Source organism: Puntigrus tetrazona, chromosome 14, assembly GCF_018831695.1.
Source record: "Puntigrus tetrazona isolate hp1 chromosome 14, ASM1883169v1, whole genome shotgun sequence".
NCBI classification, from domain to species: Eukaryota; Metazoa; Chordata; class Actinopteri; order Cypriniformes; family Cyprinidae; genus Puntigrus; species Puntigrus tetrazona.
Window position 1 is genome coordinate 13,831,560 of NC_056712.1, and position 20,786 is coordinate 13,852,345.

The 20,786-nt window shown below is 38.3% G+C and overlaps 1 protein-coding gene across 1 annotated transcript in view; it reads left to right on the forward strand.

The window, feature by feature from the left end:
* rapgef2b (Rap guanine nucleotide exchange factor 2b) overlaps window positions 1–20,786 on the forward strand; it is an 87,921-nt gene that overhangs the window by 47,730 nt on the left and 19,405 nt on the right. Inside the window, 3 exon segments of the mRNA XM_043257026.1 lie at window positions 607–624; window positions 16,415–16,546; window positions 20,239–20,416. Coding sequence (XP_043112961.1) covers window positions 607–624; window positions 16,415–16,546; window positions 20,239–20,416 — 328 coding nt within the window.

Genomic DNA, 20,786 nt, shown 5'->3' on the forward strand with positions numbered 1-20,786 from the left:
CTTTCAGTAGAAAAGAAAACTGCTCTCGTCAAGCTATTTGATGAAATTTGTTTGTCTGTCAATAGTGACTTTAAGACCAGTGAACAGTGACTGCCTTGTTGTTGGCTTACACTGGGCACCATTTTGTCTCTATAAATCTGTCTTTTTCCCCTTCCTCTTGGTACTGTGGGGCTTTAATGATCATGAGACCCTCATTCAGTCAATGAATACCAGTTTTTTGCATCTCCTAGTTTGCTGATCATTGCATTTCAGTTGTTCAATGACTGAATGACCTTCAATCCTTTGTATTTGGTTGCATAATTAGCTGCTTTTCCGTTCACCTGAAATGCCCGAGTTCCCTTTTTATTTTAGCTTTGTGGCTTTTTATTTCAGCATCCGCCTCATGTTTCTCGGCTATGTGCGTATGTGTGTGTGTGTGCACTACCCTCTGTTGTTTTTTTGATAGCGTCTGAGCTTTTATAAAGGATGTGTCCCTCTCTTCTTCCCGTAGTATGACTTGCAAAGTGCTTAACAGGGTTTCTCTGAGCCTGCTCTGCTCTTCAATAACCCAGGCTGATAATAACTCTCCTCTTCTCTGCTTCTCTCCTCATACTGGCTCCTCTGCAGGAATGCGTTAAGGCTCAGGTATCGTACTTATTCACTGTTTCTGTTCCTCTTGTGTGTGTCACTTCCTGCTGTGATTATATACTGTATGTTTGTGTAGGTTATATATGTGTGTGTGTGGTAAGAGTTTATGACCCTGTGACCATAGCAGTATGGCTTATCTGTGTGGATGTCTTGTGTGTGTGTCTATGTTGCCAAATCAATGTTTGATCCAAAAATGTTTTAAAGTGGCTGATGCTATTCCACAAGCCTTCGGGTTACACGCTGAGATTATTGCCTTATAACTAGTCAAACAAACTAGATTTTTTACATTTTTAAAAGAATATGTGAGTGGCTCTTGCCGGTGGAGAAGCTGCTAGGCTTCCTGAGGCATTGCTATGCTGTGCTATTAATGGTTTTTAGTGTGTTGCTATGCGGTTGCTAGGGTGTTCAGGGTGGCTGCTAGGCGGTTGCTTACAGGACCAAGCCACCAGTCTCTATCATGTTCCAGTCCCTAAATATGGCATGGGTCCCTCCTTCAGAGTGGTTTTGTTTTTTGAGGGGACTTTTTTTGTTTGTTTTTAGTTTAGATTAGTTTAGTTTTGTTTTTTGTTTGAAATTTGAAATACTACAAAGCATTATATGGAATAATAACATGGACATAGGAAGCTTTTTCGTAAAAGAGTGTGATGTACCATCCATGCTGTTCGAATAAGCATCCCGCCAACTAATGTATTAATTTTAGTCATAATTCTATTTGACTTAATTAGCCATAGCACAGTCGTATTTTCACAGAAATGCAAAAACGTTAATTTAATACCATGACAATCATCAGTGACTAAAGATTTATTTGATCCGAAGCATTTTCTCTTATTTACTTTGCTATGCACAGTTAAATTTTCAGTTGCATTTTGCCTTGTTTGTTTAATTTATTTTCCAGATGACCCTGTCATAACAGAATTGTCCAACAACAGCAATTAAGGATTTTATAGCTAGACTTAATTGTGCTGCACTACCAAGGCTCAGCCCTTTTTAAACAAACAAGGGTACATGTGAGATTTTTTTGTGTGTTAATGTGTTTATATGTGTCTGTTTTAGCGTGTTATTTGACGCCCTAGGCCTGATGAGGATTGCTGATGGGTAGACTTAGGAGCCGCTAAGCTGATACTTGTTTTGCGGTAATTAGATTCAGTGAGGAGTGAAGCAAAGCGATTGAGAGATGGAAAGTGTGATCGTGTGTGTTAGAGAGTGGAAAAGAGTGAGAGAGGGAGTCTTGTCAGGTGTTCTTGTGAAGAGTCGGCTCTATTTTTAGAGCTGTCCTCAGTGATGGCTGCTGCTGCAGTATACGCCGGCACTGAGACACAAAAGGCCTGCACTTAAAAAGATTTATACCGCTATAAACACGCACAAACATGCAAAGCTATCAGATGGCTTCAGAAGACTACTGCAGAATATACAGTAAAGGGTTGCATCTGTTATGGCCCTAAGGGTTTTATGCTGTCACAAATGTATTGTGGTGAAGAAATATCACTAAACATGCCTTGTTTTGTTCATATTTACAGCATGACGCTGTAGAATGAAAATGATTTGTATTTCTCCCCTGCTAAACTGTCCATTAGCATAAACGACAGTTGACAGTTATGACACCTGCTCCGTCATAGCTGTTATGACAGTTATGATAGAGCTGATGGTTTAAACCACACAGACATTTCAAATGATAACAGCGGGGCGTCGGGTCCAGATGGACGGCTAGGAGCAGCGTACCTTGCAGAAACTTTGCAGCCCTACTTGCCCTTTGATCTTGCACTCTTTTCGTCCCTCTTTCCTCTCATTTTTGTTACAGATTACCATGCATACATGGCAACAGAGGTTGACCGTTAAACCAGCGAGCTGTAAAGTCCCATCCAGTGACCTTTTAGTTTTATACTTTAACTTTTACACATGAAACTTCATTTCTCTAAAAGCAAATGGCCACAACTTAGCTCTGTTATGGCCAGAGTTGCGAATCAAGAACTGATTCGTATTTTAAATAACTGATATTTGATATTTGTGATGTACAGTTCTCTTAGTACAGTTTTTTATGCATGGAACAACAGACATGCAACACTCTGATTGTTTAACAAATGAATTGATTCCTTATTAGTTACTAGTGTTAAACAGCCCTCACTGGTTCAAACCAGACTCAGAACCGGTTAAAGTGGTTATTCTCCTAATAAATGAGCTGCACATAGGCCTTTGGAATACTTCCTCTACCTGACTAAATGAATCATTAATGGAATCAAATCTGAACCAGAATCGTTCATTAATATTGATTCTAATCCCGCAATTTCTATAGAGTCGCATGTTGACATGTTACAAAAAATGACTTATTATTAGTTATTTAGATGAGATCCTCCCTCTCTGTGTTTTATTTAAACACTGACTGATTACGTATGCAGAAAATATGAATAATACATACGTGAGCCATAGTTTTGATATGTGCATGTTGTAGTAATCACACATCAGAATTCAGCTGCTCTACTTCTGGAAGAGTTGAAAAATCCCACTTCCTTCTTTGGGTGTTCTTACGTTGACCCTCTGCGCCCTTTACAATTACCAGAACACCGAATCTTATTTCACCATTGTTTTCAGACCACCAACTCTTCCTCCTGCATTATTTCTTTAAGAAAGTCACAGCTTCCCTCGCTCAAGTAGGAAATCCTCTTCCTGCGTCTGTGTTTCGAGAGGAAGCATCCACGATTGAAAGTGCGCTAGTAAAACATGGACACTTTGAACCCTCACAGGCGATGTGAGAATCAAGCAGCACTCATGAGCTAGTCAAGATGCTTTCTCTTCCTCCAGAAGATTGAACACCTACAGTACGTTGTCTGTAGCATTGATCTTTCATTAGTCCCATGTTAAACATATCCCTTCCAAGACATATCAGTTCTGCTTAACCACGTCCTAAGAGAGAAAACACACTTTTACCTTTGATCAATAAACTATGCAGCTATAATTGGGACTTCTAAAGAAGTTTTAATGCATTTCAGACTTCAAAACATGTCAGCTACTAGAAACAAATGCCTGCCAAATAGTTATTTTTGAGTAACTATGGTTGGCAAACAATAGAAGCTATATGTAACTATTTACATTTTACTGAATCTTTTCATAGTATAAAAAATCTTTTCAGTAGCTGATATATGTCATAATTTCAGTGCGTCATGGTGTTTAGCAGAAAAGAAACCATAAATGGCACACTAGCAGGCTAATGGATTGTATTACTGAATTGAAAAGGGGTTTATTGTAAAACAAAAAAACCCCAAAACATTAATTAATCAAGATATATTGATCATTGGTGTCTTTTGCTGTTTGGAAATACTTTGTCCTGCCTGACAAACCCATTGTTAATGCATGGCCTGTCTTGGTTTATTTCTTTAATAGCATATAGGTCATTTGAAGTTACTCTCCTTCTCAAGGCAGTGGTCCTTATTGTTATGCATGTGGTGTTCTCCGTCTACTGTCTTAACCAGCTCTAACACTGCATGTTAATTACTGTGCAAGTCATTTAGAAGATTACTCCATGAACTAAGCATCACTATAGACATTTTAATGTAATGAAACAGGTTATTTGAGTTGTTAGTTGGGCCTTACATCACAGTATAAGTAATTATATATCATAAAAAGCGTTAAGCGATTTGGATTTAAAAACAGATTCTGATCATGAGTTTACATCTAAAGAATAACAAGATCTTGTTAGTCTTGACTTGTTTGGGACACATTTTGCTTTGCAGTTTTGCCTTTCTTCATGTTTCTTTACCATGTAAATAACGTAAAGAAATCCTGCCCACTTTAGCCAAATAAATATACTGTATATTAGAGAGAGATTTCTGTAACAGGGGCCGACGTGATGCGCGTCTCAACCCCTATCGCAAAGCAGTGCAATCTTTATTCAATCCAACACAATGCGATTCAATATGATACAGTGGGGGGAAAAATTATGCTATACAATTCAATATGGTACAGGTAATGCTTTTATTTCTTTGTTTCAGACATCGTAAATTAACTTAAGCGCCATCTGCCTTCTCACGGCTCTGTCTTCGTATTGTTGTGGCACATCATATTCATGAAACAGCAGTGATGAAAAAAACATTTAGAAGGGAGAATCAATCTACATGTAAAATATAGGTCACAAATTAGCGCTTACTTTCTAAATAAGTTTTGCGCATCTACTAATTGGATTTTACCAGTGTGTGTGTATAGTTAAAACTATACACCGCAATACAAATAACAACATATCCAATGCACACGTATTTTTTGAACTGATGCATCGCACCGTTAACTTTTGCGCTGGGGTGCTGATAAAAATTGGTGTATGTTTTTAATGAACAGTGCGTTGTACCTGGTTTAGGTCACCCTTGTTTATAAGCATATGTTATACTACAAAAATGAAAAATGTTTGCATTTGCTTGTCAGAGTGGCAGTGAGCTTTCTTCATTGTGACACTGTAGCTGCGGTCTATCCTTCTGGAGAACGAGTGCAGTCTAGCCCCACTGTACTCAAATTTTGAAAAGGTTTGGCGTGAAAGGAATGATCCGGAAGAGCTTCAGTCGATGTTAATCCTATCTGTCTGTCTCTCTCTCTCCTTCTCTGCGTCTTTCTCTCTCTCCCACTTCCTCTCATTTCCTCTGCATCCCGACTCCCTTGTGTATAGGTTGGGGAGGGATCTTTGACAGTTGTGCTGTTTTCAGCAGTAGAGGGATAACAGTAGCTTTTCAAAAGGAACTAATATCTCAATTTGTATTCTGAAAAGCCTCTCAGAGCTTTGTAAGAAGCATGTCATATTTTGCCTACATCATCAGTTCACAAAACTGCTGGGTTTTCCATTATTTATTTATTTTGAACGGATTGATTCATTGATCGAAACTTTCATCCGTAAAGTTAATGCACCATACACCATTTTATGCTGTTTTACATATATTGTGCTTTGATTGGACCTATGCTAAACAAAGTAACGATTTGGAAGTATAACAGCTTGCCATTTGATGGAACGTGATGAAATAACTAGTGATAGTCAATCACCAACAATCGGTCATTTTAAAGTGATAAGCAGCAGCTCCATTGTGTTACCTCCAAAGTCTATTGCTTTACTTTGCTTTTAATGGTTGATGTTTTTTTTTTACTTTTATTAATATGATTATTATAATATTTTTAACCAGTTTATATATATATATATATATATATATATATATATATATATATATATATATATATATATATATATATATATATATATATATATATGTGTGTGTGTGTGTGTTCTTAGTTTTGAAAAACATAAATGATAGTATAATTAATATTTTATTGTAAATATTGTAGTATTTTAGTGTTATTTATTGTCATTTGGATTTACATTTTGAATTCACATATTTTTTTATAGTTTGTCTTTTTGCATTTTTTTAAGCATATGGTGTTTATCATAGGCTGGTGTTCATTTTTATTTTATATAGTTTTAGTGTTATATTAGTACATGAAGTTAAAGTAAAATTAACGAAATTAAAAGAAAAATATTGGCAAAAAATGCACATTTTTAAAAAAATATTTCCCTAGGTAATTTCAGCATGTTAGCGTCTTGTATGCCATCATTAAAATATTTAAAAATGTAAAGATATTTTTCACCGTTTTGATCTCTAGATATCTGTATGTGTAAACATTTTTAAAATCTATATCAGCTGATCACTAAACAGCCCGATTATTATGTACCTTAATCTAAAACCTATTTGCTCACTTCAATCTTCAAACGTATTTATGTCATATTTATTCTGTCTTGGACATGGATACTCTTTGTTGTTTCACATGTAGCGAAGGCTGCTTGACCCACTCTCAACCTTTCCATAATGAGCGTCTATTGTTCCTGAAATGCACTCTGGGTGATGCCGAGCCGTCCCTTGATGTGACCCTGTTACCACAGTGACGTAATGACGCTCTGTTTTCCTACGATGATTGGTGCTTACTCTAACGACAGGACGTGGCAGCACCTGAGCTTGTTTTTGTCAGGCATTACATCATCGGGGATGATGTCATCAGGGGGTTGTTTTGGTCCCTGTGCGTAGCTGGAAGCCGTCCAAAATTTCAATCTGAATCTTCACGCCCACGTCGCCTTTGTAAGCACAAACGTGCAAGCTGGCTGTTTCTTTTTGATATGGTAGCAAAGCGCTTATGTCTAAGAATAATGCTAAACTCATTATATATTGCATATAATTAGCATTTCATTTTACTGAATTGATATAAATCCTTTGATGCACCCCATAACAACATACATTTTAATGAAAATATATTTTCTTGAGCAATATTTATACACACACACATATGTGTATGTATGTATGTATTTATTTATTTATTTTCGTCTTTATTTTTACTATAAAGGTTATTGTTACCAGACTGCTAAGGTTATTTATGTCATTTTGTCATATTTTCCTTTTCATTGCGAATGGATATTTGCACAAGACATCTGATTGCCTGTTGACCTGCTTGATGCATTGTTCGTATTTTTCTTTGTTATTCAAATTCTTATCATCATATAGTGTCAGTCCAGGGCACAGCTAGATATCACATCTCTCCTCTCTGAAAACAATGATCGCTTTATACCAGATGGACAGATGACTGATTGATTGAATGATAACATTTACTGTATGTCTTCATTTTGATAGACAGAAAGAGAGATGGACCTTTAGGGAAGAGTGTGTGTGAGGGGTGAGCTCACTTCCGTCATCACAAAGCTAAAGGGTCTTGTGTGGGCGGGGCTGTCAGTCGCCCAAGAGGGGTAACCGGAGTGTGTGTTTGTGTGTGTGTGTGTGTTTGGTGGGGGTGGGGAGTGAATTGGCAGCGTTGTCATAGTAACACAGAGGATGTCAGAGAGCCATGTGCTCTGCGCTTCTGTCGTCTGCTCTCATCTTCCATCTCTCCGTCTCTCTGTCTCTTTTTCTTCCTCTCCTGCCTCCAGCTCACACTCTCCCGCCCAAACCGACCAGGAAATGGCTCTCCTCCGCGGTTGCCATGCCAACTGCCTGCAGCTCTGGTGGTGAGCGGAGGGGAGCGTGATAATGACATTACTCTCGCTGGGCTAACTGTGCTCATCCTTCATTTCTCTTGTCTTTCCATCCCTCTCTTTCCATTCCTCTCTGCCCCCCCACCACCACCATTCAACTCTCTCTCATCCTCTCTTATTTCCATATCTGCACCTCACCCGTTGCATGCTCTTTCATTCTCATTTTCTCATTAGCACACTCTTGTTCTCTTGCAGTGTCTGTGCGAGTGTGTGTGTGTGTGTATAGGTAATTCAACATTAAATACTAAGTTAACCTTCCTACTTAAAGGGATAGTTCACCCAATAATGACAATTTCGTTATCATTTACTCACCCTCACTGACCCATTTATATCCGTTGTGGGTTTCTTTTTTATGATGAAGATAAAAGAAGATATTGTGAAGAATGCTGGTAATCAAACGGTTGATGGTACCCATTGACTTCCATAGTATTTCTTTCCCTACATGCATTAATGGGGACCAGTAACTGTTTGGTTATTCTTTTTTTTTTTTTTCTTTTATGCTCAACATAAGAAAGAAAAACAAACCGGTTCGGAACGACATTAGGGTGGGTAAATGATGACAGTTTTCATTTTCTTTTCAACTATCTCTTTAAGCAGCATGGACAACTTAGTATTTGATGTGAATTGCCCACATACATACATTTTTGGGTGAACTATACCTTTAACACTCCATCTAAAACATTAATATTGTAGATGTGTGTGTGTGTATATATATATATAAATGCCATTTGGTAGGTGCATTTATTTCCGTTTGTAAAGTATGTATGTATGACTATGTAAATACAATATTTTAACTAATAATTACAATAAAAAAAATGTATATAGATTTAAAAATATATATTAATCTTTACATGTGTTTAAGTTCATAGTAATTGAGAGATTATACAGAACATTATGATCATTAAAAAGCCTTTAAATATTTGCATTTATCAGGGAAAATGGACAGTTTTGGACAGACTCTAAATTTTACATTAGCAGGTCCGCTCAGAGTTCATTTTGTTAGTTTATCAGAGTGAAATAACGTAAAAATTGCCTAACAGACATGAACTAAAAATCCAAAATTTAGTTTTTTATTTTATAGGCTGGTTAAAACATGCTTTAAAATGAAATAAACTGTTAACTTTTCTGTATACATATATGCATACATATACACATTAACCCTGAAAATGATTAATCATGCTATGCGTCAACTACCCATATACGTGTTGTATGTGTAGTATAGCAGGCACCAGCGGCGCTCTTTTAACATCAGTGAGGGAGGGAGGAGGTTCCTATTCAAAGCCCCCTCTCTTCCTCCCCCTCCACACACACTCACACACCCCCCTGCTTTGGACACAAATGAACCGAGAGTGTTTAACAAAGACAGCCTGGATGCGTGAGGTTGGTTCTCTGGTCACAGCCTCGGCTAATGGTGCATAAATCCATTCGCTTGGAGACGAGAGAGACAGAGGATGGAGAGGCAGTGAAAGTGCTGTCAGCCATTTTTGCCTTTTTTTCCTTCATTTTTTTACAACGCCGTCGATCGGCATTGGTCGTCACCGGTGGGAGAGTCTTACCTAATTACCTGAAACGGAGGATTCGGTTTTTGCTCATCGTTGCTCGGATTTCTCATCCTTTTACACTGTGTTTCTCCTCCTTGCCGTTTTTTTGTGGACCCAGCGAACAGACAGATGCCGTGTGCACCTGACAAGGAAAAACGTTGATTTTTTTTTTTTCTTTTTTTGGAGTGGGAACCGTGTTCTTTCAAATCCAGAGCATCATCTCCGGCGAACATACTCTCTCCCCCTCCTTCCCCGGGAAAGATTCTCCTCTTTTTCCCCGCAGGAGGGGGGAGAAAATACGGGAGACAGGGGAAGACTCACTGGAGGGGGGAGAGAGGGAAAGATTAGTGGGAACCAGCAGGATGCTTAAATTTCGCCCTGGCTCTGCACCTCCATTATGAAGCCATTAGTTAGTGGTGGCGGCCATGGAGTCTCCAGCCAGGCTGATAAAAGCCCCGTAAGTATCGACCCTACATTGCTAGCTTTCTCGCTTCCTCAAAATACTACCATCAGATTAGCTTGATGTGCCGAACATGATCAGGATGGACGGGAACGGCATTAGATGCACTGAATATCTAACATTGCTTTCATTGCAGAGAGCTAAATGAGATTAAAAGGCGTATCAAATACCGTTGTTGCGATTTAAAAGGTTAATTGCATATATGTTGTAATTGACATTTCATGCGATTCTGGTATAGCTGTTTTATCGCTCGACTCTTGTATTACGAGAGGCTGTCGAGTGCCACGACCTCATTCATCCGCTGCTAGTGTAATGTGTGTCAGTGTGTGAAGGCGGCCATGTGCACACCGCCCCCCGTCACCCCGCACACGCTCAGACGTGTGTGTACTGGATGATGAAATGGCCAAGATCGCGTTTGGCTTGTCGCAGCTCTTGGGAATCGTTAAAAATGAGATTTAAATGGCTTCATGATGACCGTATGTGAGCATTTGTGCATGGGAGGAGTTATGACACCTCCGAACGATGCTGTCAGCTCAATGTATGTAGCGTTTCATAAAGCCGTTTGTGAGCAAACGCCTCGATGCTTGTTCGTGTGTGTGCGCGCGCCAGTGAGTGATCACGTTCGGTAGTGTTTGCACACGGGTGGCATCGGAAAGCGATCAGCGCTGGGTTGCTGAGTGGAATGATGAGCACTTTTAGCTGTAAATGAATTGATCTTCTGTCAGCCATAATGTGCTAGTGTTCATTTGGCCTTGTGCAAGCCCTGAAAACATGTGCTGGTGTTCGAACGTCTTCATAGATCCTGACATAACAGAGTGTTGCTATGCAACAAATACAACAATTCACTGTGCAAGCTGCAGTGATACTGTGAACAGGTGTGAAGGCTTGAGCACAACTAGAAAAATGTATTGACAAATCAGATGTCGGAAACTAATTATGTTTTTATGATTTTATTTTCCCTTTAAGGCATGCTTGTTCACTTGGTGGCCATTTTGGTAACTCCATTTGGCAGCTGCTGTCTATCTAGGTTTTATTTATTTATTTTTTATGTAAGGCAGGTTTTCCACCATATTGAGCATTTTGATTTCTCCCATTTATTTTTCTACATCTCCTCCTCCCTCATACTCCTTTGATTCATTTCAATGCATGAATTTAATGCATCCTTCATATTATGTTTTATATATATATATTTGTTTCATGAAGTTATATATATATATATATATATATATATATATATATATATAATTAGAAGTTACTAGTAAAAGCAAACATCTACACGTTTGCTTTTACTAGTAACTTCTAATTAAGTCAAAAAAACATTTTTTTCATATTCAAAAGTTTGATAAAGGCTTATGCGGTAGATGAAACTGCAAAACCGTAAAACAATAAATTAATTAAAAATACTTTCTCTCTTTCTCTCTTTCCCTCTATATGTATGTATTCTATATTCTATATTATATTATGTTGGAAAACAAAAAGAGTTCTATGTACACAAGTCTACAAAAACTGTCTGCTCAAAACTGCACAGAATGCAAAAAAACCTTATAATATGAAAGACTATGATATATATATATATATATATATATATATATATATATATATATATATATATATATATATATATATATATATATATATATATATATATATATTTTTATATTCATTCTTGTGATGGAAAAGTGGAATTTTCAGCAACCATTACTCCAGTATTTCATGTCACATGCATGAATCATTCTAACATGCTAATTTCGTGCTCAAGAAGCATGACATTTTAAGTATTATTTGAAGCATTTGTATTTAATTTATGCCTTTTTATTGCTAGTATCATACTCTACCTGTTAAACTTGTTGAATCTTTTCATATAGTTTGTGCTGCAACTGGTCTACAAAAGTTCTTCCAATATAATTTCACCAACTATCCCCTCTTTTTCAAAAAGTTTTATGCCAAAAGAAGATCCCTCTTAATTTGCAATTGCTCCACTGAGTTTGCGTACATAGAGCTCTGTTCGAAGACCAGTTGGACACGTGCTGTTTAGCATCATTTAGCTTTAAGGAGACAAGTACTTGATGGGATTAATTGAGGACACTATTTCATTGAATATCACAAAGTTAGTCCTTAGCCGTATTCCCTACATTAGCGTAGTAAATATATTGGCATGTGTTTGTGAGAATATCGGTCCTGTTTAATCTGACGCCCAGCCGAAGCTCTTTAATCTTTTGATCCTCTCAGCTCAGGAAAGCGAGAGGCCCCAGAGCGATGCTGAGGCTTATGGGATAGGTTTGCAGCTTTGAGTCCTCCAGCGTCAGCCCTTTTTTATAATGTCACACCTTTCGCGTTGACAGACATGAGCTCATCACACGCGTATAAGCTACACGTTCACACATCCACACCTCCAATGATTTACAGCAGGTAGGTCGTTGTTAGAAACAGGTATGCATGCAATTGTGCATAAAAAGAGACTGAAGCCAGTTTTGGTAGCACTCTTGTCTGGCTATGTAGGTCATTTAAGACTGCAGTATCTTTTTTGGATTTGCTTGTGACCCACAGACGTTTTGAAGAGCACGGATACAGTTAAATCTGTGACCCTATAGCATTTATTAACCTTGCATTCGTACAGATAAGTGTGAAAGGTCAGTGTTGCCTTTTGTCCATTATTTTTTTTTAGAAACTCCGCCAGAGGCATCACAACAGTGACATTTGGGAGCCCTATGAGTGTAGCGTGCTGTCTGTGACCTGTGCGCTATTTGACTAAAAGCCTCTTTGGTTAATTGACTGAGGCCTGCTCTAAATTGTGTAGTAGGAGAGTTAAGTCTTTATTATGTGCAACAGTGACATGAAAAGGGCACTTAAAGGACAGGAGCGGACCCCTGGGTGGGCACGGGAGGCAGGCAGGATATTGCTATTGACACATGTTTATTGACTGATGTCGCTACCAACATTTTGGCTAAATGATGTCTTTGCATACCAAAGACGTATATAGAATCAAAATGGGCTGGGTTGTTGCAGATGAATTAATTTGCATATATACATATATACGTATGTATGTATATGTGTGCGTGTATTGAAAATAACTGATCTGTAATATTTAGTTATTTTATTTTTTAATACAACAAATACTTGTCATATATATTGCTATGAAACAATAACCTACAGTTCAGTAAGCAAGTTTAATATTGAGTCGTAAGTGCGGTGAAGGATTCGTCATATTGATCAAAACCGACACCTTCTGAGTTTGTGAATGATTCATTAGATTAACTGTTATCTGAAGTGAGGATAACTGAATGAATGCGTGTTCTCGTCTTTTGGGGTTTTTCTAGCAGTACACCGACTTGTTACACAGGTTTGTTGTCGTTTAGCTCACAAATATATGGGTAAAATGCAATTTTCTATATACTGATTTAACCAGTATGTGTCCCACCCCCACCTTAGAGAATAAACCTCATTAGTCTTGCTGAATGAACCACCTCATAAAATGAACTGTGTACGTTAGCATGTTGTATCTTTGGAAGGAGATAATACTTGTGCATTGCCCGTGGCGATAAGATTTATGAAAGTGAAGCATTTTATAAGAAGATCATACAAAGTTTTGGGAAGATAAATTAAACATCATGGACAATCTGTGTAATATTTAGGACTTGGAACACTTTGTAATCTTTTATTCTCTTCTTCAGTCACAAGCCGACCCATAGGGACGAATCTGGAGATTCCTGCAGAATTGGAACAGCTGTTGTTGTCGCACAAAGTTCCCCTGCTAACTGTTTTGGTTAATTTAATAATACTCTTAGCACAATTTAACATTTTACCATGTTTAAATCTATTCTGCGAGGCGATGAGCCTAAAACAAGGTGTTCTTTCACATTTCTCTACAGTTTATCATTATCCTTCTCCTTAGATGCACCTAAAGAACGTTTAAAAATATAAGTGACTGTTCTCTTCAAACGAAAATACGTTTCTTTTCTTAAATGTCGTGCACGGATTTTATTTTTTTGTAGAAAGCTCTTGTCATCGTAATGAAGATGCTGTTAAAACAGTCTGTGCAGTTGTAACTCCTGTGGGAAGCATCACGTGCAAATCACCCTCATTTACAAACAAAAAGACACCTTGAAAAATGGCATGGCTCAGTGTAAGCTGGTAACTGCTTCATTGTTCCCCGCTTGTTTCTATGACAGCAGAGAGGAAAGCCCGTGTTCACTCCTGAGAAGTGAATTTACTGGCGTGCTGGAGGTTTTGATGGCTCCTTTCTGCAGTGGAAGCGAGAAGAGAGCTGATGTGTGTATCATAGCTGACAGCTCTGTGGCCATCCAGGACTGTTGAGGGAATAGCCTTGAGGAACACGAGCGAAGGGATGTAGAGGGAGGATTGAGGCGCTTTGCTGCTATCACAGCGCCTTTATTTTAAGTGCTGAATGCACTCGCTGACCTGATAGTGTATACTGAACCACATCAGTGTGTACTGGTGCTTCAAGAACCCTAATTAAGTATGCTTATCTTTTTTCTAACTTCTGTTTTGTCTTTCATTTGTTCATCCTTTTGTTCTGTGCTTCATTTGTGTTTTTGCCCTTTCTGTCAGTTTGCTTGTTCTTGTGTTCTCTTTTGTCTTTTGTTTGTATGTTCTTTTTTTACTCATTCATGTTTATTTTTGTCACGTTCAGTTTTTCTGTTCTTTGGTCTTTTGTTTTTCTTTTCTTGTTTATTATTTCTTGCTTTTCTCCCGTTTATGTTCTTTATTTTATCTGCCCCTGTCCATCTTACAGTCCAGTATTTAAATCTTTTTTTTTTTTTCAGTCATTGTCTTTCACTGTTATTTGTTCATTTGTATTGAATATTGTTTCATTTAAATTTGTCCCTTTTCCTTTCTTTTGTAAATTTTTTTTCTCCATTTGTCGCCTACAGTCTCTCCATATTTTTCTTTTTTATTTCTTATTCACTTGGCCAATGTTTTGTTCTTTCCTTTGCTTTGTTGTGCATTTTTGTTTTTCTTTCATAGTTTTTTCCTTTTTTCTAGTTCTTTCTCTTTTTTTTCTTTCGCTCACTCACTCACTCTCTCATTTTTCTCCCTCTTCTTTCCTCTCATGTTGTCTCTCTGCTTTTAGGTGTAAATAGCCCTAATTAATATGGATGAACTGCCATGGCAATAGATTAAAATAATGAATTTGCGTATGTGAGGAGGAATATTCATCAACACATTAGTGTGTTAACACACCTTTAGCCTCACAGCTCGCCAAACAGCAGGCACCTACCTCCATTCCCCCTGTTACCGCACCGGAATCGGTGCAGAAGGTATCTGGCAAAAATATAGTTTTCCTTATCTGCTTCTATTCCATCTATAAGGTTGTTTGCTCTGTGTTCAAGCTCTACGTCTCCCAGGAGAATTGGCTGCATTTCCGGCATGTATATGATTATGGGAGTGGAAATTAGGTCAGATGCATTTTGTATGAAAGCTATACTCAGCCACAGCTGGCTGAAGACATCCAATAGCCCCCCAAAAAAAGCAATTTCACTCGTGAACACACATACACACACGAGCACACACGCAGACACAATCAGGAGCCGATTGAAAGAGCTTTATCGGAATGTGGCCGTGTGTGTGTGTGTGTGTGTGTGTGTGTGTGTGTGTGTGTGTATGCGTGTGCCCGTGTGGGCTGTGTGCACTCTAATATTAGCTGAAATTGGTTCTTAGCTCCTTATCTCAGTGCTGTTGTCAGAGCCTTTCCTCTTGCACAAGCCCCCCCACACACACACACACACACACACACACACACACGCTTTGCTCTTGCAGCCGCACCCCTTCAAATATGTACAGAGCATCGCCACAAAAGAGCTGCTCGCTCACACTGAACTAAAGGAAATAAACATGCCACATGCATATCTTGTAGCCTTCCACTATGCAGTGTCTTTCTTTCATTAATTATGAGGTATTTGTTTCCTAATGATTGTTTTTGTGTAGATATGAACCAGCCTTGTTCTTGCTGTAAGCCAAGATCGTTCTCCAGTGCCAAGGCTGTCTTGCATTAGAAATATAATTAGAAATTTCATTTTCTCTACAGCTTGAGTCCAAATTTAGCTTCTAGGAACCAACGTATAAGCAGGATTGTGGAAAATATTAGTTATTCACATGGCTCATATAAGTCTTTTGAGGGCATAGGGCTTTGTCTGAGAAACCGCTTAGCATTAGCATTAGAAAATGAGCTCTGCTATTCTGCTAAGGGAAAATAGAGAAACCCTGTATTAAATGTGACTGAACCGACTGATATATTGTTGCATTTGATGAAACCGTGGATTCTGAAAATGGCCCTTGTTTAAGATATTGTCTGGTCGTGTTTTAGCTCTAATAAAACATTGAATGTCTCGGAGGCCTGGTTTCACCCAAAAAATCCTTGAGAGGAGTCGTATCAGAAACATCAGACTGCAGGTGTGATGAATAAATGATAGCGTAGTGGACTGCAGCTTTCCTCAAATCTGACATTACTTTGAACTTCAGCTAAAAAGACAAACTGCAATCTGTGACATTTGGAATTCCAGTGAAGTTCAAATCAGCGCTTTTAGTCTCTATCTGCTAGCTTTGAGACCTTTTGATAATATACAGTATATATGAACATATACGTGTGTGTGTGTATATATCTGTGTATGTATGGTGAAAAAGTTGTGCTGATTAACTGTCATGGTTTTAGCTGCATTGCAGGTTGCATACGGATCATTATAGGCGTATGTACATCCTGACGCTCTGTTTGTTTGTCTCCATATGCAGTTGCCGGCAGACTTCAGCAGATTGCACCTGGCAGACGGGATTCACCCCCAGGTGACACACGTTTCCTCCAGCCACTCAGGATGTAGCATCACCAGTGATTCTGGGAGCAGCAGCCTGTCGGACATTTACCAGGTAACAAACACCTAGTCTTGGGGAAATGTTGGAGTAGCAGCTTTGTGACAATGCCATCACAACGTGACGCATACTTTATGATATGAACTGACAGCAGTCAACGGTTTTTACCATTTTCTGCTGCAATGAATAATGACACTCGAAATAATAAAGTAGTAGTTTACTCCAAAACAGCTTCATTTCTTGGTTCTTAAGTTGTTCTTCATCTCACTGCTCAGTTATTTAGGTTGTAGTAACCGTGTAAGTTTGGATGGATGGATGGATGGATGGATGGAAGGGATAGATTGATGGGTAGATAGACAGATAGACAGATCAATAGCATTTATTTAAAATAAAATAAATATCATAAATGTCACTTTTAAATAATGTGTCCTTGTTGAAAAAAACAAATCATTTATTTCAAACAAATATACATGTATATGGAACAAAACTGAACCGTTTGTTTAATGTGCATGCAAATTTCATCCCTCTTTATTCATTTTTTTGACATTTTATTCATTTGGCAGATGCTTTTATCCAAATCATCATACTCGAGTGCATTTAAGGTACACATTTTATCAGTATGCATGCTCCCTGGTAATCAAACCCAACACTTCCGTCACTAAACATTGTCACTATAACTAAACCTGAGCCAATGACCTGTAAAACTGAGCCAGTGAGATTAAAACAGAAGAACCTCATTTGTCTATTATATCTGTGCCAGTCCATAAAATGTGTATGTTTGCCTCCATTAATCTTATTAATAGCATTTGGCATGATATTTGCCTGACTGTTTAATTGATTGCCTTGTGTGATGTGTTTGCGGTTTAAAGATGTTTTGCGGCAGGCCGTATTCAAAGGTGTGTGGAACATAATTCAGTTTATGCAGTGTCCGTGATCCTGATCTTATGGCCATCTGTTAAAGGCCCATTAGCAGCTGGACAGTGTCCTCGTGAAAAGAGGTTGTGATCTTCCTGCCCTGCACTTCCTTTTACTACAGTTTTCCTCACCTCTTCCTGCGATCCACGACTTGTAAAACAAGAGCAGGCTGAATTTATTGTTGTCTATATAAAAGGGATGGTTATTTCACATAATTTTATTCATGATTCTGCCTACAGTTAAGCTAATTAACTGCTGTATATAATTATATCCATTAATTTAAGAATGGTTCATTTTAATTATAATTTTTTAATGCATTATATAATTTATTGAACATGCCTATTAATAAAAGATAATAAAGGCAAAAACATTGTGCATCACACCTAAAATCAATATAGCAATAAACGAGCCCTTGTTAATTTTTTCAGTAAACAGTAAAAACAGCAACATTTTTAAATATTGTTGCTAGTTAAAATTTTTAACCAATTTTAATAAATAAATTAAAATATAATTTATTCCTGTGGTGGCGAAGCTGAATTTTCATTAGTCTATCTTTGTCACACGATCTTTTGACAAATTAGGAAACATTTCTTATTATTATCAGTAATTCAAATAGTTCTATGTTTTTAAAATTTCTTTGATAAATAGGTAGTTTGACAGAATTTGCTGAATAAAGGTCTATATGTGTGTGTGTGTGTGTGTGTTTATTTTTTATTTAAATTTTTTTTTTAAGTTTGGAGCAATAGTGTATGTACATTAATCAGAACAGAATCATTTAGTAGTACTAGTGGTCACACTTCTGCACCCCATTGTATATGGGAATCTTATTTTTGTTAAGATTAATGGCCCATATCCTCAATGTGGCTGTCAAAGCGGTCAGTTTTTTTTTTTTTTTTTTTTTTTACATTTGAATAAATAATGATACAGGTTCTTCAGGGAGGCTTGAAAGCATTGATCCAAGAATAGCCCTGCTAAAAAATTAATGTTCCCTTCACGCTCATCTTAGCCGCCCAAACAGTGCTATAGATCGCACCAGACATGGCAGTTTGAAAGATAAATCAGTTCCTTCATCGGCTACAATGTATTAACAGCCGCTGTGTTTGTCTACAATGATTAGCCGTTAAATGGTTTTCAGAAAGGGAAGCGTCATTGGTGGTGTTTGATTTTCGTTAAAGTACAGCTGTGAAACTTTTTGAATGTTGGGTCATTAAGATGTGACTTGAGTGTTTCTTCCAGCTTATCTGCCAGAGACTTAATGATCTGGAGTGAGTCATCAACTTAACAGTGTCTGGATCAAAATGTGATGTAATATAAATCCCAAAAGGTTTAGGTAATGGGTGACTGCTTAGTGTATTGATTTTAAGATCTTGAAACCGCATTAATCATCAGTCATTGATACCTTTCCTCAACAAGATTGCTGTTGTTTAAGCACATAGATTTCAGTCGTCATGCATCAGTGACTTACTGCTTTGGGAATGCCTGTTTAATTCATATTTGAGAGCAGGGAATACTGGGGTTTCCTGCGATTTGATGAATGCTGCGTTTAAGATTGTCCATCACTGTAGTTTGTAAATACTGCTCATAGACCCCTGCTCACGTTTGAACTCCAATCTGATCTCCAGGACAGATATGTTAATAGGTGTCTGATGTTATATACTAATCGTGACAAATCTGTATGACTTCCTGACAGTAAACACAAAAGGAAATAGGTATGCTGGTTGGTCTTTATGGCACAATTACATTGAGTTGCCCTGTTCATGTGCAGCTTGCTTTTCAGTGAGCTGTTAACTACCTTGACCAGAACAGTGAGCCATTAAATTCAACTTGAGAAGTACATCAGTCCAATTATTGAATTAATTGTTCAGGCTTTTTTCTTTGTGAATTGAATCATAAGGAGATCTGATTAAAAAATTATTCAATTCAATAATTAGACTCATGCGAAATTTTTCTGGCTAAAAACCTCAAACATGTCTTTTTGGTACTATTGTATGCTTCGAAAAACTCAAAAAAAGGAGTACTGCAATTGCTGTGAATAGACTTTCCATCATTTTTTCTTTTGTGTTCAAAGGAATAAAGAAAGTCATACAGGTTTGGGGCAGTAAATCATGAGAGAATTATTATTTTTAGGTGATTTTTTTTTTCCCACAAGTAGTTTAGACCTCTTCAAAAGGGTTTCTTATATGATGGATAGCCTTTTTTGTATCGGTGCGTTTTGCCACCTGCCACACTGCCATCCTCCCCCACTCCCCTGACCCCACCCTGAAAAAGAGTCCAGCCTCACATCGCTCCGCCCAGTTCGCCCTCTGAGTGGCTGCTTTCAGCACCGTCTGAATATTTGATGAGTAATACAGGTCATTTGAGTCAAAATGACATGCGTTTGTGTGAGCCCAGATCGAGGGGCTTAAAAAATTAAAAGTAGCTGGAAGCCCGAGCTCTAAAGATGTGGCTGGGTCCCGGCTTCTGCAAGCATTTGGTCAAGGCGTCATTGTGGGCAGTTTCAGGGAGGAATAGAGCATCGCTGGGGCTCCTCTGCCAGGTGAGAGCGACTCAGGGTTGGATTGTGGTGCGCTCAATGGGATGTGTGTTTCTTTTGTTGCCTACCTACCAGTCAGGTTGGGCCATCTTGCAGGTATGGGCGGGAGCTGGGTTGTATTTTCACAAGCGTTCTGCATTTTAATACCCAGCATATATATTTTTATATGTGTTTGGTTGGTTTTCATTTGTTGCTTGCTTTGAATTGCTGTTATACAGTAGTACATGCATTCATGTACTCTGCGTCCGTGTTCCTTTTAATTTGGAATGAATGGAATAACCTCTTGGATTCTGACCCACAGGCCACCGAGAGTGAGCCCGGCGACATGGACCTCAGTGGCCTGCCCGAGACGGCCGTTGACTCCGAGGAGGATGACGATGAGGAAGATATCGAACGTGCCTCAGATCCCCTCATGAGTAGAGACATTGTCCGAGACTGCCTGGAGAAAGACCCCATGGACCGAACGGATGATGACATAGGTGAGCGAATCGCTTAAACCATCACGCTGGAACATGATTCAGACAGCAGAGTTAGCTTGAGGAAGAAAGAGGAGATTCTCGAAAGCAATGAAATAATTTACCAGGAAAGCAAGGCAACAAAAGGTCGGAGAGACAAAAGAATGAGGGGGGAGACGTGTTGGTTTTTTTTTTCTAGGTCACCCTCTCAGCCGAGTCTCTTGGAGCACATTAAAATTTGATTCGCTGAGCCACATCCACAGCTACGCTTGAGTTGTGCCGTGCCAAGCACAGGTCATCAAGTACCCAGACAGGCCATGAGCAGGGAACAAAATCCAAAATTTCTTGTCTTCACTCTTCTCGATCTCAACTTAACAACTTTGGGCTTTGGACA